This window comes from Erythrolamprus reginae, chromosome 9 (assembly GCF_031021105.1).
Source record: "Erythrolamprus reginae isolate rEryReg1 chromosome 9, rEryReg1.hap1, whole genome shotgun sequence".
Taxonomy (NCBI): Eukaryota; Metazoa; Chordata; class Lepidosauria; order Squamata; family Dipsadidae; genus Erythrolamprus; species Erythrolamprus reginae.
Genome location: NC_091958.1, coordinates 19,659,651 through 19,683,091, shown reverse-complemented (window position 1 = coordinate 19,683,091; position 23,441 = coordinate 19,659,651). Strand labels below are relative to the sequence as shown.

The following is a 23,441-nucleotide window of genomic DNA, read 5'->3' as shown; positions in this document are numbered from 1 at the left end:
AACTTTAAAAGTGCCAGAAATTTCATTTCCCTCGTTTAAAGTTTTATCTTTTACTCCTTTTATACCCCCACTAGCTTAGATTTTTTTTCCTTTTGCCCAATCTACAACCTGCAATTTTTATTTTACACCTGAGAAGTAAAAGAACATTTAGAGCAAAGAAAAAAAATGTCACCTACTTTTGCAATTAAAAACAAAAGGCAGAAGTTGCCTTCTGGGATAATGGCGGGAACAATGACACCTATGAGTATAAAAATATGCCTTTTTTTCCCTTTCGTTCCCCCGGAAAAAAAAGAAACAGGATCCACACTCCTAACAGCGGTTTCTTTCAGATGTAGCAATTCCTCTGCAGCTTTTGTGCGCAGGCCAACTGCAGAAGAGAGTACTAATTAAGCATTAAGGAAAAACAAAATTAGTTGCATGTTTTAAATCTCCTTTTGGCAAGTACAATAGTGCAATATTAATGCAAGCGGTTTCATAAAATTAAAAAGGCATATTTCAACTCAGATGAAATTGGAGGACTGTTTCGTCAGCTAAACGATGCTGGATTCTTCAAGCATTAAGTCAACACGTTTCCTCAGAGTTGAGGAACTTTGAGAGAAAAATTGGAACAAAATGGCAGTTCCCTTACAGGATGTTACATTCGCTTTTTCTTTAGAAGCATAGAAGGCAGAAAAAAACCTCATGGTTCATCTAATCTGCCCTTATACTATTTACAGTATTTTATCTTAGGATGAATATACAGTGGTACCTCTACTTAAGAACTTAATTCATTCCGTGACCAGGTTCTTAAGTAGAAAAGTTTGTAAGTACAGTAATACCTCGTCTTACGAACCTAATTGGTTCCAGAGGGAGGTTCGTAAGACAAAAAGTTCGTAAGACAAAACATTGTTTCCCATAGGAAACAATGTAAAATCCATTAATCCGTGCAGGGGGGGGGAAAAACCCGCAAAAAAATGCCGCCGCCCGGCTGTCACCTTTTAAAACAGCCGGGGGGCTTCCCAGTAGCCTCCCGAACGCCGAACCTGGAAGTTCGGGTTTGGCGTTCGTAAGACGAAAAAAGTTCGTAAGAAGAGGCAAAAATTTTCTGAACCCCGGGTTCGTATCTTGGGTTGTTCGTAAGACGAGGGGTTCGCATCTTGAGGTACCACTGTAGAAGCAATTTTTCCCATAGGAATCAATGTAAAAGCAAATAGTCCATGCAAACCCATTAGGAAAGAAATAAAAGCTCGGAATTTGGGTGGGAGAAGGAGGAGAAAGAGGAGGACAGTCGCTTTAAGGCTTAAAAAAAAAGAGGGACTCTGAGGTGGCGAGGAAGAGCATGCGTCTCCCATACACCCGGCACGAGGCTGCCTCCCATACACTGTGCCAGAGAGAGAAACCCAGGGAGAATGACAGGAAACTGGCTGGGCCTTCGTGCCGCTCTCAAATTTCCTGGGAAATTTTTCTGGGCTCAGGTTTTTAAGTAGAAAATGGTTCTTAAGAAGAGGCAAAAAAAATCTTGAACACCCGGTTCTTATCTAAAAAAGTTCTTAAGTAGAGGCCTTCTTAGGTAGAGGTACCACTGTATGTTTATCCCAGGAATGTTTAAATTCAGTTACTGTGGATTTACCAACTATGTCTGCTGGAAGTTTGTTCCAAGCATCTACTACACTTTCAGTGAAATAATATTTTCTCATGTTGCTTCTGATCTTTCCCCCAACTAACCTCAGATGGTGCCCCCTTGTTCTTGTGTTCACTTTCCCATTAAAAACACTTCCCTCCTGAACCTCATTTAACCCTTTAACATGTTCTAAGCAATTGAGAACTGTCACACCACAATTACATTTTTTATTGTGTACTGTTCTATCTTGTTTACAACTAATTTTGTCTCTATTTTAGTCTATGGAATAAATTATGTCTTTTAATGTTCACATTAAAACTGTAAAATAAGCTAAACGCATTTACCTTCTTTCACATTAATGAGTATGAAAATAATTGTGTAAGCTGTGTCTACAGAGACAAACTTGCTCTTTCAAATGCCCCCTTTGGATAGGAAAATTTTCTTCCCTATCTCAGTCTATCTCTGTGTCTCTCACACTGAAAAAGTTTGTCTCTGTCTCAGTCTGTCTGTTTCTCTCTCTCTGCTTCTTTCTCTCTCTGTCTGCCTTTCTTTCTTTGTCTGTCTCCCTCTCTCTCCCGCCCTCTCTGTCTCTCTTTCTGTCTGCCTGTCTCTGTGTCTCTCTCTGTTTGTGTGCCTCTCTCTCTCTCTCTGTTTCTTTCTCTCTGTGTCTGCCTTTCTTTCTGTCTGTCTCTCCCTCCCTCTCTGTCTCGCTGTCTGTCTCTCTCTGTTTCTCTGTCTCTGTCTCTCTCTGTCTCTGTGTGTGTGTGTGTGTGCCTCTGTTTCCTTCTCTCTGTGTCTGCCTGTTTTTCTTTGTCTCTATCTCTCTGTCTTTCTGTTTCTTTCTGTCTTTCTTTCTGTCTCTCTCTCTCTTTCTATGTCTGTCTGTCTTTCTTTCTTTCTGTCTGTCTCTCTCTCTCTCTCTCAGCAGAACATTTCTTAAAATATATTTGACCCTGAACTGCATGTTTTGCCAAACTCAGTCCTTTTGAAACTCCTTTCACACATCAGAACAAACGCTGCCTATCATTTGCTCTGGAGAAACTTTCAAGATACAAAAATTATTCATGGTTATTTGCCGCAGCAACATCCTAAATCTAAGCACCAAGTTCTTGATGAAAATCTCCACTTTCAGAGAAGCGTATCATACATGCAGCGTCCAGATAGCAAGATAATCCCCTTATGATGCTTACAGAGACATTCCCTACGATGTGATCCAGCCCGAAGAGAGAGGACATTTAATAGGTTTTTCCATCAACCTCTGGAAGGACTGTGGAGCCCAAGAAACCAACTTAGCATAAACTTTATTCGGTTTTATCCCCCCCCCCCCGTCATAATCAAGTTTATTATTCCTAAAGTTCTTGCTTATGTTACCTGCAGCCTACTTGTAATGATAGAAACATAGAAGATTGACAGCAGAAAAAGACCTCCTGGTTCATCTAGTCTGCCCGTATACTAGTTCCTGTATTTTATCTTAGGATGGATCCATGTTTATCCCAGGCATGTTTAAATTCAGTTACTGTGGATTTACCAACCACGTCTGCTGGAAGTTTGTTCCAAGGATCTACTCCTCTTTCAGTCAAATAAAATTTTCTCACGTTGCTTCTGATCTTTCCCCCAACTAAGCTCAGATTGTGCCCCCTTGTTCTTGTGTTCACTTTCCTATTAAAAGCACTTCCCTCCTGAAACTTATTTAACCCTTTAACATATTTAAATGTTTCAATCATGTCCCCCCTTTCCCTTCTGTCCTTCAGACCATACAGATTGAGTTTATTAAGTCTTTCCTGATACGTTTTATGCTTAAGACCTTCCACCAATTTTGAAGCCCATATCTTTTTGTAGGTGAGGTCTCCAGAACTGAATACAGTGTTCCCTCGATTTTTGTGGGGGATGCGTTCCGAGACCGCCCGCAAAAGTCGAATTTCCACAAAGTAGAGATGCGGAAGTAAATACACCATTTTTGGCTGTGGCCAGTATCACAAGCCTTCCCGTAACACTTTAAATCCCTAAATTACCATTTCCCATTCCCTTAACAACAATTTACTCACCATTATTACTGGTACTCACCATTGAATAAGACACTTAGTGATCCTGATATTTATAAACATAATTATTTATTAACAATAATTATTATTTTGTTATTTATTTGCAAAAATTATTAGTTTGGCAGGAAAAACCGTGGTATAGAAAAAAAACTCGCAAAGTATGGTATAGTCTATTTGCGAAGTTCGAACCCGCGAAAATCGAGGGAACACTGTACAGTATTCCAAATGTGGTCTCACCAGCGCTCTATACAGCGGGATCACAATCTCCCTCTTCCTGCTTGTTATACCTCTAGCTATGCAGCCATGATCTGGTGAAGAGGAATATGGAAAGGAAACAAGACTTCTAATTTAGCTTCACTTCCAATTTTAATACACTCACCTCCAATACCAATTCACCCAGATCCCTCTTTAATCCAAAAATAAATGTGATCACATCTGCTACTTTGGTTCCAATGACTGCATCCCAATTCATTTTTCTCTTTGCAGCATGTGTCTGCAAATTTAACACAAATGCTACCCTGCCTAGGTTTGCATACTTCATGTACCATTACTGATTGTTTCCATTTCAGGCATCGGCTAAAAACCACCACCACCACTTCCAAAATAAAAGCTTTAGCCTAACCACGAGGCGGCACAGAAAGGGTTAAAGGAAGGAATTTGAATCTAAAAATCACTTCTGGATGCTTTCTCTTCCTGATTTCTTCAAAAGCAGATGCAACCGTACAATGCCGTATTGGGGCAGCTGCTCACAATAGCAGCTGCACAATTGATACAAAACAAAGCAAAATCAAACTACACACAGTTCAAACCCCCTGCAAAAGAAACTCCCAAGTACCGGTAGTTACAGATTTGTGCAACTATTAGAGAGGGCAAATGCGGAAACACTGCACGATGGACCACATGAAGTGACAATTTCTCAGGAAATAAGGAGCACAATCCAGAAAGGGAGTGTGAGACGTTAGGCAGCACAACCTAAAACTGTATGGACCGAGGAAGAGAGTTAGGACAGACAATTTGTAGAATCTCTCAGGATGCATCCATTAGAGATAGAGCAGTAAACTTTTACTACGGCAAGATTCTGTCTACTGGATGTAAGCAAATAAAAGACTGAACTTCGACTGAGTTTTCTTTGCATTTCTTGAGCTAAGCTTGACAATCTCTGGCAATCTCACACTACTTACCAGAGCTTACAAAACTTTTGCCAGACCCATCCTCGAATACAGCTCATCTGTTTGGAAACCATATCACATCTCAGACATTAACACTCTTGAAAATGTTCACAGATACTTCACCAGAAGAGCCCTTCACTCCTCCACTCGAAATAGAATACCCTACGAGACTAGACTTTCAATCCTGGGCCTAGAAAGTTTAGAACCAACACTCCGCAGTCTGCATTGGCTGCCGATCAACTTCCGGTCACAATTCAAAGTGTTGGTTATGACCTTTAAAGCCCTTCATGGCACTGGACCAGAATATCTCCGAGACCGCCTGCTGCCGCACGAATCCCAGCGACCAATTAGGTCCCACAGAGTGGGCCTTCTCCGGGTCCCGTCAACTAAACAATGTCGGTTGGCGGGCCCCAGGGGAAGAGCCTTCTCTGTGGCGGCCCCGACCCTCTGGAACCAACTCCCCCCGGAGATTAGAACTGCCCCTACTCTCCTTGCCTTTCGCAAGCTCCTTAAGACCCACCTGTGTCGCCAGGCATGGGGGAACTGAGACATCTCCCCAGGGCATATACAATTTATGAATGGTATGTGTGTATGTATGTGTGTTTAGAAATGGGGTTTTAAATGTTTTAGTAGAAATTTAGATTTGTTATAAATTGTCTTTTTGCACTTTGTTGTGAGCCGCCCCGAGTCTGCGGAGAGGGGCGGCATACAAATCTAAATAAACAAACAAACAAACAAACAAACACAACTAAGACACCTTAAACAAGATCTAAGTATTGCCCACAAGATCATATGCTGCAACGTCCTGCCTGTCGGTGACTACTTCAGCTTCAGCCACAACAACACAAGAGCACACAACAGATTTAAACTTAATATTAACCGCTCCAAACTTGACTGTAAAAAATAGGACTTCAGTAACTGAGTTGTCAAAGCATACAACTCATTACCAGACTCCATAGTGTCATCCCCAAACCCCCAACACTTTACCCTTAGATTATCTACAGTTGACCTATCCAGATTCCTAAGAGGTCAGTAAGGGGCGAGTACAAGTGCACTAGAGTGCCTTCCATCCCCTGTCCTATTGCTCTCCTATATCTCCTATGCCTTTCTTCTATTCCTATATCTCTTCTTCGATTCTTTCATTGATGTGTTCTATTACTATATCTTCTTTTCTATTATTTCTTAGATATATTTTACTATCAGTATCTCCTCTATAACCTTCATCATGTATTTTACTATGTGTATATAGATATATACCCACTAAAACCCTCATTGTGTATTGGACAAAATAAATAAATAAAATAAATAAACATTGTGCTTCTTTTTATTTTTCTGATTTTTCTTCTTCTGTCCAACTCTGAAAAATATTGGGAAGAAATTGTGTTAAGGGTCTCAGGGCTTCATCCATTTATTCAAAAGCAAGATTATTTTCTGAAAAACTGAACCGAATTTCATATGGAGGAAAACATCAGCCAAAGAAATTCTGAGTTTCAAAATGGGAGGCAGGGATCTCCAATGGATTTCTGTGGTAGAGACCCAGAATGTTATCCATCCCTCCATTCTAAGTTCTATCCTCTTTTTTTCCCCATAGCGATGTGACTTGTAATCAAGTTTAAAGATAGGAAACAATTCTGGAAGCTGAGTTCTATAAACATTTTTTACCCATTCCATCTAAACCTCAAATTCCATGATAGATAGAAGGAATGAATAACTAAAAATTGAGGCCCATTTAACTTTCCTTTTGGTATCTATGGATTCAGCTGCAGTATTTTTCCTTGATTTCTAAATATTTTCTCTCAAACTCACTCAGGGATAATAAAAATTCAATTTAAAAAACCAAAATGATGTTTTATTGGACAGCCAAGTTTCCGTTTTTGTCTTTAGTCCACTCTCTTTTTCATACAGAAATGAATTCATGCAGAAATGAAGGTCAAACATTAATACAACTACACACAGGTTGCACACAATTAAATTGCAAAGGGAAAAAACTTGTAGTGAAAAAGTAGATGTGTAGTGCAAGGAATCTATTTTGTTTCCCAGCCTTTCAAAATGTAAGTCTACAGATAGTCCTCGTTTAGTGTCATTTAGAACCAGCAAAATGGTTACTAAGAGAAACAGCAACTGTGCTTACATTATTATTTCAGTTTTCCTTTACTTTAAAGACCGACCAAGCTCACAAATGTGACAACTGGGCATAAAGTGAATTTTACATCACCACCGTAATTGTGATGGCTAAATGAGGCAGGCAATAAAATGAGGATTCCCTGAATTTAAAAAACCTTTTCTGTGTATTGAAAAGAAGGACTAGGGGTAACATGACAGCAGTGTTCCAATATTTGAGGGGGTTTCTGCATGGAAGAAGGGGGTCAGTTTATTCTCCAAAGCACCTAAAGGCAGAACAAGAAGCAATGTATAGACACTAATCAAGGAGAAAACCAACCTAGAAACATAGAAACATAGAAACATAGAAGACTGACGGCAGAAAAAGACCTCTTGGTCCATCTAGTCTGCCCTTTTACTATTTCCTGTATTTTATCTTAGGATGGATATATGTTTATCCCAGGCATGTTTAAATTCAGTTACTGTGGATTTCCCAACCACGTCTGCTGGAAGTTTGTTCCAAGGATCTACTACTCTTTCAGTAAAATAATATTTTCTCATGTTGCCTTTGATCTTTCCCCCAACTAACTTCAGATTGTGTCCCCTTGTTCTTGTGTTCACTTTCCTGTTAAAAACACTTCCCTCCTGAACCCTATTTAACCCTTTAACATATTTAAATGTTTCGATCATGTCCCCCCTTTTCCTTCTGTCTTCCAGACTATACAGATTGAGTTCATTCAGTCTTTCCTGATACGTTTTATACTTAAGACCTTCCACCATTCTTGTAGCCCGTCTTTGGACCCGTTCAATTTTGTCAATATCTTTTTGTAGGTGAGGTCTCCAGAACTGAACACAGTACTCCAAATGTGGTCTTACCAGCGCTCTATATAAGGGGATCACAATCTCCCTCTTCCTGCTTGTTATACCCCTAGCTATGCAGCCAAGCATCCTACTTGCCTTTCCTACCGCCCGACCACACTGTTCACCCATTTTGAGACTGTCAGAAATCACTACCCCTAAATCCTTCTCTTCTGAAGTTTTTGCTAACACAGAACTGCCAATGAAATACTCAGATTTAGGATTCCTTTTCCCCAAGTGCATTATTTTACATTTGGAAACATTAAACTGCAGTTTCCATTGCTTTGACCATTTATCTAGTAACGCTAAATCATTTACCATATTACAGACCCCTCCAGGAATATCAACCCTATTGCACACTTTAGAGTCATCGGCAAATAGGCAAACCTTCCCTACCAAACCTTCCCCTATGTCACTCACAAACATATTAAAAAGAATAGGACCCAGAACAGACCCTTGTGGCACACCGCTTGTAACCTGACTCTGCTCAGAATACTCGCCATTAACAATAACTCTCTGATGTCTATGCTTCAGCCAGCTTGAAATCCACTGAACTATCCAGGGATTAAGCCCAATCTTCACTAATTTATCTATCAGCTCTTTATGTGGAACCGTATCAAAGGCTTTGCTGAAGTCCAGATAGGCAATATCCACGGCACCACCTTGATCCAACACCTTTGTGACATAGTCAAAGAACTCAATGAGATTAGTCTGACACGATTTGCCTTCAGTAAAGCCATGCTGATTTGGGTCCAATAAGTTATTGTTTTTTAGATGCTGATTTATCCTCTTTTTGAGTAGAGTCTCCATCATTTTAACTACAACTGATGTCAAGCTAACTGGCCTGTAGTTACCAGCTTCATCTCTACTGCCCTTCTTGTGGATAGGCACAACACTGGCCATTCTCCAATCCTCAGGAACATCTCCTGTTAACAGGGATTTGTTAAACAAATCAGTCAGGGGGGTAGCAATGACAGATCTGAGTTCTTTAAGAACTCTGGGGTGGATGCCATCTGGACCCATTGCCTTATTTATCTTTAATCTTTCAAGTTCTTCTAAGACATCGGCTTCTAAGATCACTGGAGCTGAATCCGTACAGCTGGAAGCAATGCTATATCCCTCTATAGTATTATTATTATTTTGTAAGGTGTCTTTTGAGAAAACTGAACAGAAGTAGCTATTGAAATGGTCAGCGATCTCCTTATTCCCATCAATGTATGTATTATTCCCGGTACTAAGCTTTGTGATGCTGCAGTTTTTCTTCTTCCTATCACTAATATATCTGAAGAAGGTTTTATCCCCCTTCTTTACAGATTTTGCTATTTCTTCCTCTTTTGAGGCTTTAGCAGCATATATTATCTGTTTCGCCTCCTTCTGTCTCATTTTATACACCTCTCTATCAGCTATACTTCCAGACTCTTTATACCTCCTATAGGCAGCCTTTTTTTCATTGACTATAGCCCTTACATCATTGCTAAACCATAGCGGTTTCTTCTTCCTTTTACCTTTAGTTACTTGCTTTACATAAAGTCTTGTGGCTTTTAAGATGGCCTTTTTAATACAGTCCACTGGGTGCTTGCTCCTGCCATTTTATCCCTCCCCTTTAATTCATTATTTAAATATTCCCCCATTGCATTAAAATTTGTTTTTCTGAAATCCAATACTTTGGTTGCAGTATAGGATTGCCCACCATCAGTTTTTACATCAAACCACAAACATAGATGGTCACTGCAACCTAAATTTTCTCCCACCTTGACCTCTGAAACCCGATTCCCATTGGTAAAAACTAAATCTAGAATATTCTCCCCTCTAGTTGGTGTCTTAACTAGCTGTGCCATAGCTGCTCCTGTAAAGGCCTCTACTATATTCTTACTTTTGCATGTAAGGGCACTGGGGATATTCCAGTCAACATCAGGCATGTTGAAATCACCCATAACCACAATATCTCCCTTTACTGCCATTAGGGTAATCTCATCCACCATCTTGTTGTCATGTTCCTCAGATTGCCCTGGAGGCCTATAGATCACCCCAATTCTAATGACAGAACCGTCTTTATTTTGCATGCAAATCCAGAGGGTCTCCAGATCTTTACATGTATTTTGAATTAGTATTGTTTTTAGACTTTCTTTAACATAAATGGCTACTCCACCTCCCCTTCTCTCTATTCTATCCTTCCTATACAGTGTATATCCTGGTATGGATATTTCCCATTCATTAGAATCCCTAAACCAAGTCTCAGTTATGGCAACCAGATCCAAATTATCTCTAGATATTATGGCCATTAACTCACAGAGCTTGTTGCTCAAGCTTCGAGCATTTGTGTACATTACCCGAAGGACATTATTTTCATTATTAGTTTGCCCCTTATCATCAGCAACTACATCTATTTTATTTACAGCTCCCTTTTCATAAGCTTCCAGAAACTGATTTATCCTCATTGGTCGGGGACAGAAATCCTCCACATCTGGTACATCTCTGTCCCCTTTACCTAGTTTAAATGCCTGTCCAAAAAAGTTCTGAATTCCTCACCGAGCACCTGGGCACCTCTGTATGATGGATGCAAACCATCCCTCTTAAACAACTCCCTATTAGACCACCTATTGAGATCATGACTTACATAACCAAAACCTTCAGCTTTACACCACTGCCTTAACCACACATTAAACTCTCTGATACAACTTGTTTTACCCTCCTGGCCACAAACCGGTAACACCTCTGAGAATGTCACTGAATCAGTTATTTTACCCAGCTCCACACTTAGACATTGAAAATCTCTTTTTACTACATTAACATTTCTCTGGGACAAATCGTTTGTGCCAAGATGCACCACCACATCAACGTTATTATCTTTACTCACAGCCTTGATAAACCTATCCCTAAGAAGAAATTTCCTGACAGTTACAACCATTAATCAATGGAGCAGCCTGCCAACAGAAATTGTTAGTGCTCCGTCATTGGAGACGAAGAGACTGGACAACCAATTGATATTGTATATGGCAGTGATGGCAAACCTTTTGGTGTGGGTGTGCTAGCATGTGTGCACGTGCCCAAAGCCCTTCCCTCCCCTCCCAATGCATGCGCACTCCCCCTGCGCTGCCCCCCACGTATGAGCACAGGCCCTTCTGAAGCCTGGCAGGTGGGAAAAAAATGCCCAAATGGACAAACCAGAAGTACGGGAAAACACACTTCCGGTTTGCCGTGCAAAAAACCCCCAGCACAACGGCAAACCGGAAGTGCATTTTCCTGAACTTCCGGTTTGCCGTTGTGCTGTTCTTTTGCATTCCGGAGGGTTCAGGGAAGCTTCCTGAAGCTCCAGAGTGGAAAAAAACCAGCACAAAGGGCAAACCAGAAGTTCAGAAAATGTACTTCTGTTTTGCCCATTGTGCTGTTTTTTGCACTCTGGGGCTTCAGGAAGCTTCCCTGAACCCTCCAGACTGCAAAAAAGAAAGCACAACAGCAAAACGGAAGTGCTTTTTCTGAACTTCCGGTTTGTCCCATTGGGGGATTTTTTTTTGCCTCCAGGGCTTTAAGGAAGCTTCCATAAAGTGTCCAAAGGGCGAAACGGCCTTTCCCAAGACCAAAAATCAGCTGGTCAGCGTACCCGTTCACACTGGAGCTGAAATATACAAAGTCTCGCGGCCCCTCCGATATGGCTCCAAGTGCCCCCTGTGGCACACGTGTCATAGGTTCACCAACAGGGGTATAGGGTCTCGTGCTTGAAGAGGGAGCTGGACTAGATGATCTCCAAGGTCCCTTTCAACTCTGTTATTCTGTTTCGAAAAGCGACAAAAATTCTAGACATACCACACAGTTCTTATAAGACCACAGACAGATTGCAGCACACATACAGAACTCCCTACATGAGATTTCAAGGACGTACAAGAAAGTTTTAGCTAAAGACAAAGGTTAGTGCTTCGATAACAACATTCATCTTAGCCTTCAGTTAAAAATACGGGGCCGCTATTAACTCACACTGTGTTTCATCCTGCCAGGCATGTTTGCCAATAAAGTTGAATTCAATTATTAGTAGAGATTAGTTCCTATACCTTTCCACTTCTGAACTTTAGCACCAGCAATTAAAATATAAAATAGCCCAGTCAAAACTAATCTTTGTTTTGGTCAAACTTTGAAAGAGCTTTGCTATCATTGGCCAATATTATTTTTCTAAAGAGCAACAGCGCCCTCTAGTGAGGACAAGAAAAAAGTCTACCAAAAATGCTCAAGGACCACCAAATATTATTTTTAATCCCGATTTTCTATGAAACAGAGCCAATTAAAAAGAAACAACAATACAAGTCTACCAAGAGACTAACATTTTAAAAATGCATTTATAGTAAGAAACTGAGATTGACCATGTCACTTTTTTTTACTGAACAAAGAAAACCCCAACACTTTTTCTTAAATTAAAATGCAGAAACTCAAAAGGGAAAGTGAAGTTTAGAAAACTAGAGATGATTTTATTACATGGCCTAGGCATGTTTTACAGTAGACAAAAACTTGTTTTTTAATTGTGGGACTGAATGCATGAGGATTGAGGATTCCAATTAATGCCAAAGACTAGATTGTTCAATGAAACATGATCCTGGAAGGTCCATGAAGATTCTCAGACATCTCATGGTTGTGCCCCAACGGTGCTTTTTCAAAAAGCAAGTGGACTTCCTTTGTTTTTCCTTGAAGAGGTTTCGCTTCTCATCCAAGAAGCTTCTTCAGTTCTCAGTTCTCTCTTGCATTGAGCCCTCATTTCTGGTTGAAGAATGAAATGTCTTATAAAGAAAGTCCAGTTGCATTTTGAAAAGCACCTTTGCGACATGCGCCAAAAATATTCACACAACCTTTTTGACTTAATCACACTATGAGTAATTATGGGAGATTAAGTACTAAGGAAAAGATATCCAAAAACCAAAAGCTTTCTTGAATTCCAAACCAACCTTTACCACACCTGGAAAACTTGCTAGGAAGTATAATACCTTCCCAGCAGAGGTGGGTTTCAGCAGGTTCTGGTTAGTTCTGGAGAACCGGTAGCGGAAATTTTGAGTAGTTTGGAGAACTGGCAAATACCACCTCTGGCTGGCTCTGCCTTCATCTATTTTCTGCCTCCCAAGCCCCAGCTGATGGGAGGAAATTTTATTTATTTATTTACAGTATTTACATGCTGCTCATTCCAAAATGGACTCAGAGCGACTAACAAGTGACATAAATGCAACAATAGTAAAATATGATCAGAATACACAATAAATCAGTAATATAATAAAACAATAATTTTCTAAAAGAATCACAGATACTCTACAGTCAATCTAATTCCAGGCCTGCCGGAAAAGCCAGGTCTTAACGGCTTTCCGGAACACCCGTAGTGCAAATCTCTGGGGGCAGTTGATTCCATTGGGTCGGAGCCGCCACAGAGTAGGCTCTTCCCCGAGATCCCGACAACCGACATTGCTTGGCGGACTGGATCTGGAGAAGGCCGACTCTGTGGGCCCTTACTGGCCGCAATGTCACAAGTGGTCCCATAAATAGTCTGGGGATTTTACAGTAACCGTCCCCTAGAGTGGAGAGGGAATGGAGGTTTTACAGTATCTTTTCTTTGCCACGCCCATCAAGCAAAGCCACACCTACCAGGCAAAAACACGCCTACCAGGTAAAGCCACACCCAAAGAACCGGTAGCAAAAAAATTGAATCCCACCACTGTTTCCCTGGTGTGACATATTGAAATAGGACTAGGTTAAAGTGTTTAAATAATCTAGAATGTTCTTTATTTAAACACTAAGCAAGAAGATTTATACATGGTATGCTTGTATGGCAGCGTTTCCCAACCGGTGTGCCGCGGCACAGTAGTGTGCCGCGAGACACTGGCAGGTGTGCCGCAGAGCTACGGAAGCTCCAGCTGGGCAGGGCGCTGCCGGTGCCGACCTGGAGCGCCCGCTCGCAGCTGTCCCCCGGCTCCTGCCCGATGCCGCGGTTTCCGGCGCTCTCCTGCTGAGCCCCAAAGAAGGAAGGCAGGAAGAAGAAGGAGAGCTTCGTTCTTCGTGCCTTTTTCCCGCCTTCCTTCTTTGGGGCCTAGCAGGAGAGCGCCGGAAACCACGACATCGGGCAGGAGAGGACAGGAGAGAGCGCGGGCCGGGCCGGGGCGCAGAGGCGGGCCGGGGCTGGGGAGCGCGCGGGGGTTGCCCTTTTGGTTTGGAGCTGCAAGCGCGGCTCCCCGAGGCAGGCGGGCAGGCAGCTTCCCTCCCTGCGCCTTCCCTCCCTGCGCCTTTCCCTTTCCCAGCTGCAGCCGCACCCCCCCGGTCCCCCTGCCAGTGCCCTCCCGCCGGGCCCTGGCGTCGGCGGCAAGTGTCCTTTGGGGCCCGGCGGGAGGGCACTGGCGGGGGGAGTGGGGGGGGGGCTGCAGCGGCCGCAGGCAGTCGCGGGGAGATGGCGGCGGCGAGAGGGAGCTCCAGGCGGCGGGAACTCTCTCTCTCTCAGCTGACTGCAAGTGGGAGCTCTGACGGTGGCGATTGGACGTGCTGCTGGACGCCGTACTGCTGGCGCTGCGGGCTTGGCATATACGGCGTCCAACAGCACGTCCAGCTGCCGTCAGGGCTCCCGCTTGCAGTCAGCTGAGAGAGAGAGAGAGAAAGAAAGAAAGAGAGACATATAAGAGAGGCAGAGAGAGAGACAGCAAGAGAGGCAGAGAAAGAGACAGAGAGAGAAAGAGAGGCAGCAAGAGAGGCAGAGAAAGAGAGACATAGCAAGAGAGGCAGAGAGAGAGAGAAAGAAAGAAAGAGAGACATAGCAAGAGAGAAAGAGAGACATAGCAAGAGAGGCAGAGAGAGAAAGAGAAAGAAAGAGACATAGCAAGAGAGGCAGAGAGAGAAAGAGAAAGAGAAAGAGAGACATAGCAAGAGAGAAAGAGAGACATAGCAAGAGAGGCAGAGAGAGAAAGAGAAAGAAAGAGAGACATAGCAAGAGAGAAAGAGAGACATAGCAAGAGAGGCAGAGAGAGAGAAAGAAAGAAAGAAAGAGAGACATAGCAAGAGAGACAGAGAGATAGCAAGAGAGGCAAAGAAAGAGACATATAGCAAGAGACAGTGAAAGAGAGAGAGAGAGCAAGAAAGAGAGAAAAAAGCAAGAAAGAGATAGCAAGAGAGAAAGACAGAGGAAGGGAAGGAGGGAGAGAGAAAGAGCAAAAAAGAGAGGAAGAAAGAAAGAGGGATGGAGAGAGAGAAAGAAGGGAAGGAAGGAAAAGAGAGAAAGAGGGAGAAATAGAGCGAAAGGGAGGAAGAGAGAGGTTTTTTTTGTCCAAACTTTTCTTTAGCCCACCCCCCACCCACCCTTTCAATGTTCCCCAGGATTTTGAAAATATGAATAATGTGCCACGGCTCAAAAAAGGTTGGGAAACACTGTTGTATGGTATGCTTGTATGTATGAGTGGTTCTTTAAATTGAGTTTTTTTAGATTGTTTTAATATTAGATTTGTTTGCATTGTCTTTTTATATTGTTGTTAGCCGCCCCGAGACTTCTGAGAGGGGCGGCATACAAATCTAATAAATACAAATACAAGATTCCCTTATTTCTTCTTTTAGTAGATAGCTTTACTGACGTTTGTTCTCCTGATCTTGTGGGTTGGTTTCCGAACGTTCGTTACCTAGCCTGGCAATGAAACGTTCAGAAACCAACGCACCAGCTCAGGGGACAAATTTTCCACCCTCCTCCTATACCTGAGCTACAGATATTTGCCACTATCGCAAGGCAACCTTACTTCTGCATAAATAAGAAATATTCCAAGGGTTTAAAAAAATAGGAATTAAGAAACCAAGTTCCCATGCAGATAAAATTATCCTGGCATCTAAGGTTCAGTTGAAACCACACTACTCAAAATAACAAGGGAACATTCAAAAGAGCATATCCTAGATTTGAATGAATGAAATATTATCATTGAATACTTTGTTCTGTACAAAGTTGAATGTGCTGACAACATGTGAAATTTATTGTCAGTCAGTGTTGCTTCCTAAGTGGATAGTTTGATTTCACAGAAGTTTGATTTACTTGGAGTTACATTGTGTTATTTAAGTGCTCCCTTTATTTATTTATTTTGAGCAGTATGTAAAGTTTAGATGATCAGCCAGAAGAGGGGACTATTCAGATGGTCCTGAAAGATGGCTTAAATGCAGTTATGGATACATTACTGTACCTATCAACAGCTCCTGATACAAACCTCTTGTTGGCCTCGCCAGTGGCTGTGTGATCAAGGCAAGGACCTTTAACCTGCTTTAGACCAGTGTTTCCCAACCTTGGCAACTTGAAGATATTTGGACTTCAACTCCCAGAATTCCCCAGCCAGCAAATTCTGGCTGGGGAATTCTGGGAGTTGAAGTCCAGCTATCTTCAAGTTGCCAAGTTTGAGAAACACTGCTTTAGACAGATGCAACTAGCACACCTACACTTCACCTGAAAAAATATCCAGCTTTGGATCCAACATGAATACTAAATATATACTTGGAGGAAATGAACTTGTAGACGACCCTCACTCTGTCAAAGGCCTTGGAGTACTCACATCCAATTAACTAAGTGCTAGAGCCCACTGTAACAACATTGCCAAAAAAGCATTAAGAGTTGTCAATCTAACGTTATGTAGCTTCTTCTCTGGTAACATCAAACTGCTAACCAGAGATTTCAAAACATTTGTCAGACCAATTCTAGAATACAGCTCACCTGTATGCAACCCACATTGCATATCAGACATTAATATAATTGAGAGTGTCCAGTAATATTTCACAAGAAGAGTCCTTCACTCCTCCTACCCCAGACCAAATACCTTACTCCACCAGACTCGAAATACTGAAATTAGACAATTTACAACTACGTTGCCTCCAAACGAATCTAACCACAGTTCACAAAATCAAATACCAAAATGTCCTTCCTGTTAATGACTACGTTACCTTCAACCGCAGCAACACACGAGCATGTAATAGATTCAAACTAAATTTAAACCGCTCTAAACTAGACTGCAGAAAATACGACTTCAGCAATAGAGTGACCAACGCCTGGAATTCACTACCTGAGTCTGTGGTTTCTTCTCCCAACCCCAAAATCTTCAACCTTACATTGTTGACCTCTCCCCTTTTCTAAGAGGTTTGTAAGGGGCGCGCATAAGCGCACCATTGTGCCTACCGTCCCTGTCCTATTGTCTTTTTTTATCATTACTTTCTATGTTGTGGTTATATAAACTACTATCCTATACGTGTTTGACAAATGAATAAATGAATGAATGAATGAACGAACAAACAAACATTACATGAGGAAAGGAGGGAGGAAGAAGGAAGGAAGGTCCAACACTCAATGCTGGTTTAATGAAGGGTTGGCTGCACCTACCTATTCCAGCATTTGCTCCTGTGATTATGATCACCTTGTCACTCAGGTCTCGGCCTTCTAACACTTCCATGGCTGTGGTGTTGCCGTCATACTTCTGCTTCATGTTGGCTTTCATGGGATTGTCTTCCACGGTGAATGCCATTCTGGGATCAAGGTAGGTGGTCCTCTTGTTTATATGGCTTTGGAGTAAAACAAGAAGCATTTTTTCCATGTTAATAAGGGAAAGGGAAAGGTTCCCTTCACACATACGTGCTGGTCGTTCCTGACTCTAGGGGACAGGGCTCATCACCATTTCAAGGCTGAAGAGCCAGCTGATCCGTCCAGAAGCAAAAAGGCCCTCCCAGAACCTTGGTGCGAGCCAAATATCAGCTGGCCGGCACATAATGCACGTTGGAGCTGAGCTAGGGCAACAGCTTGCGTGCCAGCAGATATGGCTCTGCGTGCCACCTGTGGCACCCGTGCCATTGGTTCGCCATCACTGGCCTAAATGTTCCAGTTTTCATAATGAACGTAAGCAGGGGTGATACAAAAATATAATTTTCTCATGTTTTATTTACTTATATATTAATTTATTGTATTTTATTCCAATTTGATTTTAAAATGTATTTTACTCCAAATTTCATTTTAAATTAAGTTTTATCCAATCCCATTTTAAATTGCTTTTATCAGACTTTAGAGATCATTTGTGTCTGGAACTCTGCACTTTGATATGGCCCAAAGGCTGGTTCAAGAAAGTAAAGTTTCATAATTCAGAGAAGTACAGTAGTGCAAAATATAAATGATTCTCTTTGATTCTAATGACTCTGCTTCAGTAAAGAGAGAATAACAGAACTGGAAGGAACCTCAGAGGTCTTCTAGTCCAGCCCCTGTCCAGCAGCAAACCCTACACCCGTGATGATGAATTTATGGCACATGTGCCACAGGTAGCACATGGACCCATACCTGCTGGCATGTGAGCCTTTGCCTTACGTCAGCTGCAACATGCATGTCTGTGTCAGTGAGCAGATTTCTGGCTCACACAGAGGCTCTGGGAGGGTGTTTTTGGCTTCCAGAAAGCCTCTGGAGGGGTGGGGGAGGGTGTTTTTACTCTTCCCTGGCTCTCGAGAAGCAATATCTCTGGGACCGCCTTCTGCCGCACGAATCCCAGCGACCAGTTAGGCCCCACAAAGTTGGCCTTCTCTGGGTCGCGTCAACTAAACAATGTCGTTTGGCGGGACCCAGGGGAAGAGCCTTCTCTGTGGCGGCCCCGACCCTTTGGAACCAACTCCCCCCAGATATCAGAGTTGCCCCCACCCTCCTTGCCTTTCGTAAGCTCCTTAAAACCCACCTCTGTCGTCAGGCATGGGGGAATTGAGACTTTCCCTACCCCTAGGCTTATAAAATTTATTCATGGTATGTTAGGATGTATGATTGGTTTCTAAATTGGGGCTTTAAATTAACTTAAATGTTAGATTTGTTTACATTGTATTATTATTGCTGTGAGCCGCCCCGAGTCTGCGGAGAGGGGCGGCATACAAATCTGATTAATAAATAAATAATAATAAATTGGAGCCTGGGGAGGGCAAAACACGAGCCTACTGGGCCTATCAGAAGTTGGAAAACAGACAGTTTCCAGCCTTCAGAGGGCTTCCAGGGGGCAGGGGAAGCTGTTTTTGCTGTTTGAATCATGAGTGTGGGTACTCGTGCATGCCCGATAGCATGCACAAACACTCTTTCTGCACCGCAGGAAAAAAAAGGTTCACCATCACAGCCCTGTACCATTTCAGACAAAGGGCTGTCCAATCCCTCCTTTAAAAGTGTTGCAGCACCCCCAACTTCTGGAGGCAAGCTATTCATTCCATTAACTTAATTATTTTATCTGTTAGGAAAAGATCAGCCAGCTCTCTATAAGAACTATATGCTGGCTCTGTTAAAAAGTGCTATTGCTAACATGTTGTAAGCCGCCCTGAGTCTAAGGAGAAGGGCGGCATAAAAATCAAATAAATAAACAAATAAACAAACAAATAAATAAATAAATAAATAAACAAATAAACAAACTACGTCTCTGTGACGGCCATCTTGCAATTTTTCAGAAGCGGTCTTGGTATAAATACAGTAAAAGTAAACAAAAAAAGATTTAAAATGCAATTAACTCCTGAAGAGAAACTAAAAAAGAAACTCCATGAGAAGCATCTAATCACACACCTTTTTGCATGATCTAAAAATCCACCTGTCACTTCAGGATATCCAACCTTACTAAAATCAAAGCAAACAGAGGAACTACTTACATGAACACAAGTCTTCCTTTTGCTACAAAGCTCCTATGCTGAGAAACCTCTCAAGTGTGTGAAAACGTTTCTAAGTTTCCAGCGGGATTGTCTCGTCCCGTTTTTAAAAGCTGTTTAACAGGTCGGCTTTGACATTGCAACACACAAGCTTCCCACCTGGATCAAACTCAGGTGTGGCTATGCAAAGGTATAGAGTTCAATCCAAGAAGTGGGTTCCTCCCAGTTCAGAACAGATTGCCAGAACCTGTAATGACCCACTTGTGACATCACTGTCGGTGCCGATCCATGTGTGCACCGCTATCTTTTGGGGGGAATTTATTGCAAATTTTTCCCTGTTTGCATAGCTTAAGTGTTGTAGCTCATGATTCATGACAAATGTACAGTATCTTTTCTTTTATGTACACTGAGAGCATTTGCACCAAAGACAAATTCCAATCACACTTGGCCAGTAAAGAATTCTGTTCTATTATCTTCTTCCGCCACTTGAAATAGGGCCCTCCTGTCTGCCCCGGGATTAATACTGACCGTTATTTCTTCGCCCGAAGCACAGCTGATCAGCTCCTCAACTGTGCTTGGGGCTGACTGCTGTTGCTGAGCATGCACACAAGCTAAAGTGCACAAAGGGGTGCAGGCGTGCGTGCAAGTGGAGCGTGCACACGCAAAATGTTGCGATACGCATCGGTGGGGAAGGTAAAATGAATCCACCTCTGGTTAGATCATATAGCGATTGCACTTTAGACTTACGTACCGCTTCACAGTCCTTTCCAGACCTCTCTAAGCGGTTTACAGAGTCAGCCTGTCACGCCCAACAATCTGGGTCCTCATTTTACCCACCTCGGATGGATGGAAGGCTGAGTCCACCTGGAGCCAGTCAGAATCAAACTCTTGGCAGCGGACACAGTTACCCTGCAATACTGCATTCTAACCATGGTGGCACTATGAGTAAATTCCTTTTAAAAAATATACAAAAAGGATAGTCTAAACCAGTGATGGTGAACGTTTTTTTTTTCTCGGGTGCCAAAAGAGTGCATGTACACATGATAGCACAAGTGTGCATGCTCACATCCATAATGCAATGTCCTCCCTCTACACATGCGCAAACAGACCCTCCTGTGGTGCTCCCACTGCACTGCGCATGTGTGCAGACCTCACTGAAGCACCAGACTTCCAGTATGCTTGTTGGGCTGTTTTTTGCCCTCCCAAGGCTTCAGGAAAGCCTCTGGATGGCCAAAAACTTTTCTGGGTTCCGTCGACAAAACAAGGTCATCTGGCGGGACCCAGGAGAAGAACCTCCTCTGTGGCGGCCCCGACCCTCTGGAATCAACCCTCTGGAATCAACCATCGCAACTGTAAACCAATAAAGGAAAATGTTTGGTGCTCAGGGCTGAAACGAGGAGCCTTTGCCGCTCACTGAGCTTGGCAACCTCAGACAGCCTAAAACATGATATATATTGTGGAGTTCTTGATGCTCTCTGAACCTGGATGTTTTCTCACAGACATTTCATTGCCCAACGAGGTAACATCATCAGTGCACTGTTACCTAAGCGGGTAATGAAACATTTGCAAGAAAAGAGCCAAGCTCAGAATACCAAGGACCCCCATGATTCAAAATCCAGAGTTACAAATATTCTCTTCTATTGCAATAATATGTATTATTTAAGGTTTTGGCCTGCTTAGGTCCAATAGGAAAACAGGAACATTTAGGCCAGCGATGGTGAACCAATGGCACGGGTGCCACAGGTGACACGCAGAGCCATATTTGCTGGCACACGAGCTGTTGCCCTAGCTCAGCTCCAACGTGCATTGTGTGCCGGCCAGCTGATTTTTGGCTCGCACCGAGGTTCTGGGAGGGGCTTTTTGCTTCCGGGGAGCCTCTGGGGGGATGGGAGAGGGTATTTTTACACTTCCCCGGCTCCAGCGAACCCTTTGGAGCTTGGGGAGGGCAACAGTCTGCATTGGTTGCCGATCAATTTCTGATCACAATTCAAAGTGTTGGTTATGACCTATAAAGCCCTTCATGGCATCGGACCAGAATATCTCTGGGACCGCCCTCTGCCGCACGAATCCCAGCGACCGATTAGGTCCCACAGAGTTGGCCTTCTCCGGATCCCATCGACTAAACAATGTCGTTTGGCGGGTCCCAGGGGAAGAGCCTTCTCTGTGGCGGCCCCGACCCTCTGGAACCAGCTCCCCCCTGAGATTAGAACTGCCCCCACCCTCCTTGCCTTTTGTAAACTCCTTAAAACTCACCTCTGCCGTCAGGCATGGGGGAATTGAGACATCTCCCCCGGGCCTATACAATTCATGTATGGTATGTTTGTGTGTAAGTCTGCTTTAATAATGGAGTTTTTTTTTAATGTATTTAAACTATTAGATTTGTCTTGAATTGTTATATTGTTGTTGTGAGCAGCCCCGAGTCTACGGAGAGGGGCGGCATACAAATCTAATAAATGAATGAATGAATGAATGAATGAATGAATGAATGAATGAATGAATGAATGAATGAATGAGTCTACTGGGCCCACCAGAAGTTGGAAACAGGCCATTTCCCTACCCAGGCATTGAACTATGGGTGTGGGCATTCACACATGCACAATAGCGCATGCCCACGCTCTTTCAGCACCCAAGGAAAAACAAGTTCGCCATCACTGATCTAGGCTGTCTGTTTTACAATCTCCCCTTTCAAAGCCCCGTTCCCATAAACGTAAGGAAAGGGGCTTTCTTTTGTGTCACTTCTAAACTGTAGGATGACCTCCTTTAAAAGAACGGTTCACATTTCCCCTTCCAGATTCTTTTTCTTTAAAAAGCATCAAGACACATTTCTTTTTTTGCTTACTCTTTGAAACCATCACTTTTAATATTTTGAAAGACTTGTCCTGGATTTCATGAAATTTATTGTTTTGCCTTGCCATGCAACTTCTTAATCCTCCTTCACAGCAAGGCAGAAGAAAGCAATTAATAATTTCAGCATACCCTGGCAAACCCCAATGTCTGTTATAAAGGCACTCTGAAATATGCACACACACACACTAAAAAAAAAAAGAAAAAGGACCGCACACTTACTTCATCTTAGAAGAATGTATCAGCACCGGATTTAATCAACAACAGACACAACCTAATAGTGTTACATATATTTTCCTTGTCATTACTTTTAATAGAAAGTAAAGGCAGATACTTTTAAGAGGATTTGTTGCTTGTCGTTGTGTTACACTTCAAAAAGATCAGTTAACAGTTCTTTGGGGGGGGAAGTAGTTGACATTTTTATGTTGCTATTTAAATTATATACATATACTGTTACCATTATAGTTTTTTTAAAAAATAAATAAACACAACCTGTTGTATTAACAAACGTAGTGTTTGCCCAGGTTCGCCTGGTGCACCAGTTGTGGCCCTATCTGGACCGGGACTCATTTTTCACAGTCATTCATGCCCTTATCACCTCGAGGTTCGACTACTGTAATGCTCTGTACATGGGGCTACCTTTGAAAAGTGATCGGAAACTTCAGATCGTGCAGAATGCAGCTGCGAGAGCAGTCATGGGCTTACCTAGGTATGCCCATGTTTCACCAACACTCCGCAGTCTGCATTGGCTGCCGATCAATTTCCAGTCACAATTCAAAGTGTTGGTTATGACCTTTAAAGCCCTTCATGGCACTGGACCGGAATATCTCCGATACCGCCTTCTGCCGCACGAATCCCAGCGACCGATTAGGTCCCACAGAGTTGGCTTTCTCCGGGTCCCATCAACTAAACAATGTAGGTTGGCGGGCCCCAGGGGAAGAGCCTTCTCTGTGGCGGCCCCGACTCTCTGGAACCAACTCCCCCCAGAGATTAGAACTGCTCCTACTCTCCCTGCCTTTCGTAAACTCCTTAAAACCCACCTTTGTTGTCAGGCATGGGGAAACTGAATCACCTCCCCCGGGCATGTACAATTTATGCATGGTATGTTTGTGTGTATGTTTGCTTAGTAAATGGTTTTTTTTAAATATTTTAAATTATATTTAGATTTGTCATGAATTGTTGTATCCTGCTGTGAGCCGCCCCGAGTCTGCGGAG

The 23,441-nt window shown here is 42.7% G+C and overlaps 1 protein-coding gene across 13 annotated transcripts in view; it reads right to left on the bottom strand.

Moving 5' to 3' along the window:
- Positions 1-23,441, bottom strand: part of WWOX (WW domain containing oxidoreductase) — a 760,885-nt gene that overhangs the window by 727,706 nt on the left and 9,738 nt on the right. For all 13 annotated transcript variants that reach the window (XM_070760427.1, XM_070760429.1, XM_070760430.1 and 10 more), the window contains exon 4: positions 17,119-17,297. In XM_070760427.1, the coding sequence (XP_070616528.1) occupies positions 17,119-17,297 (179 nt within the window). The remainder of the gene's footprint in view (positions 1-17,118; positions 17,298-23,441) is intronic.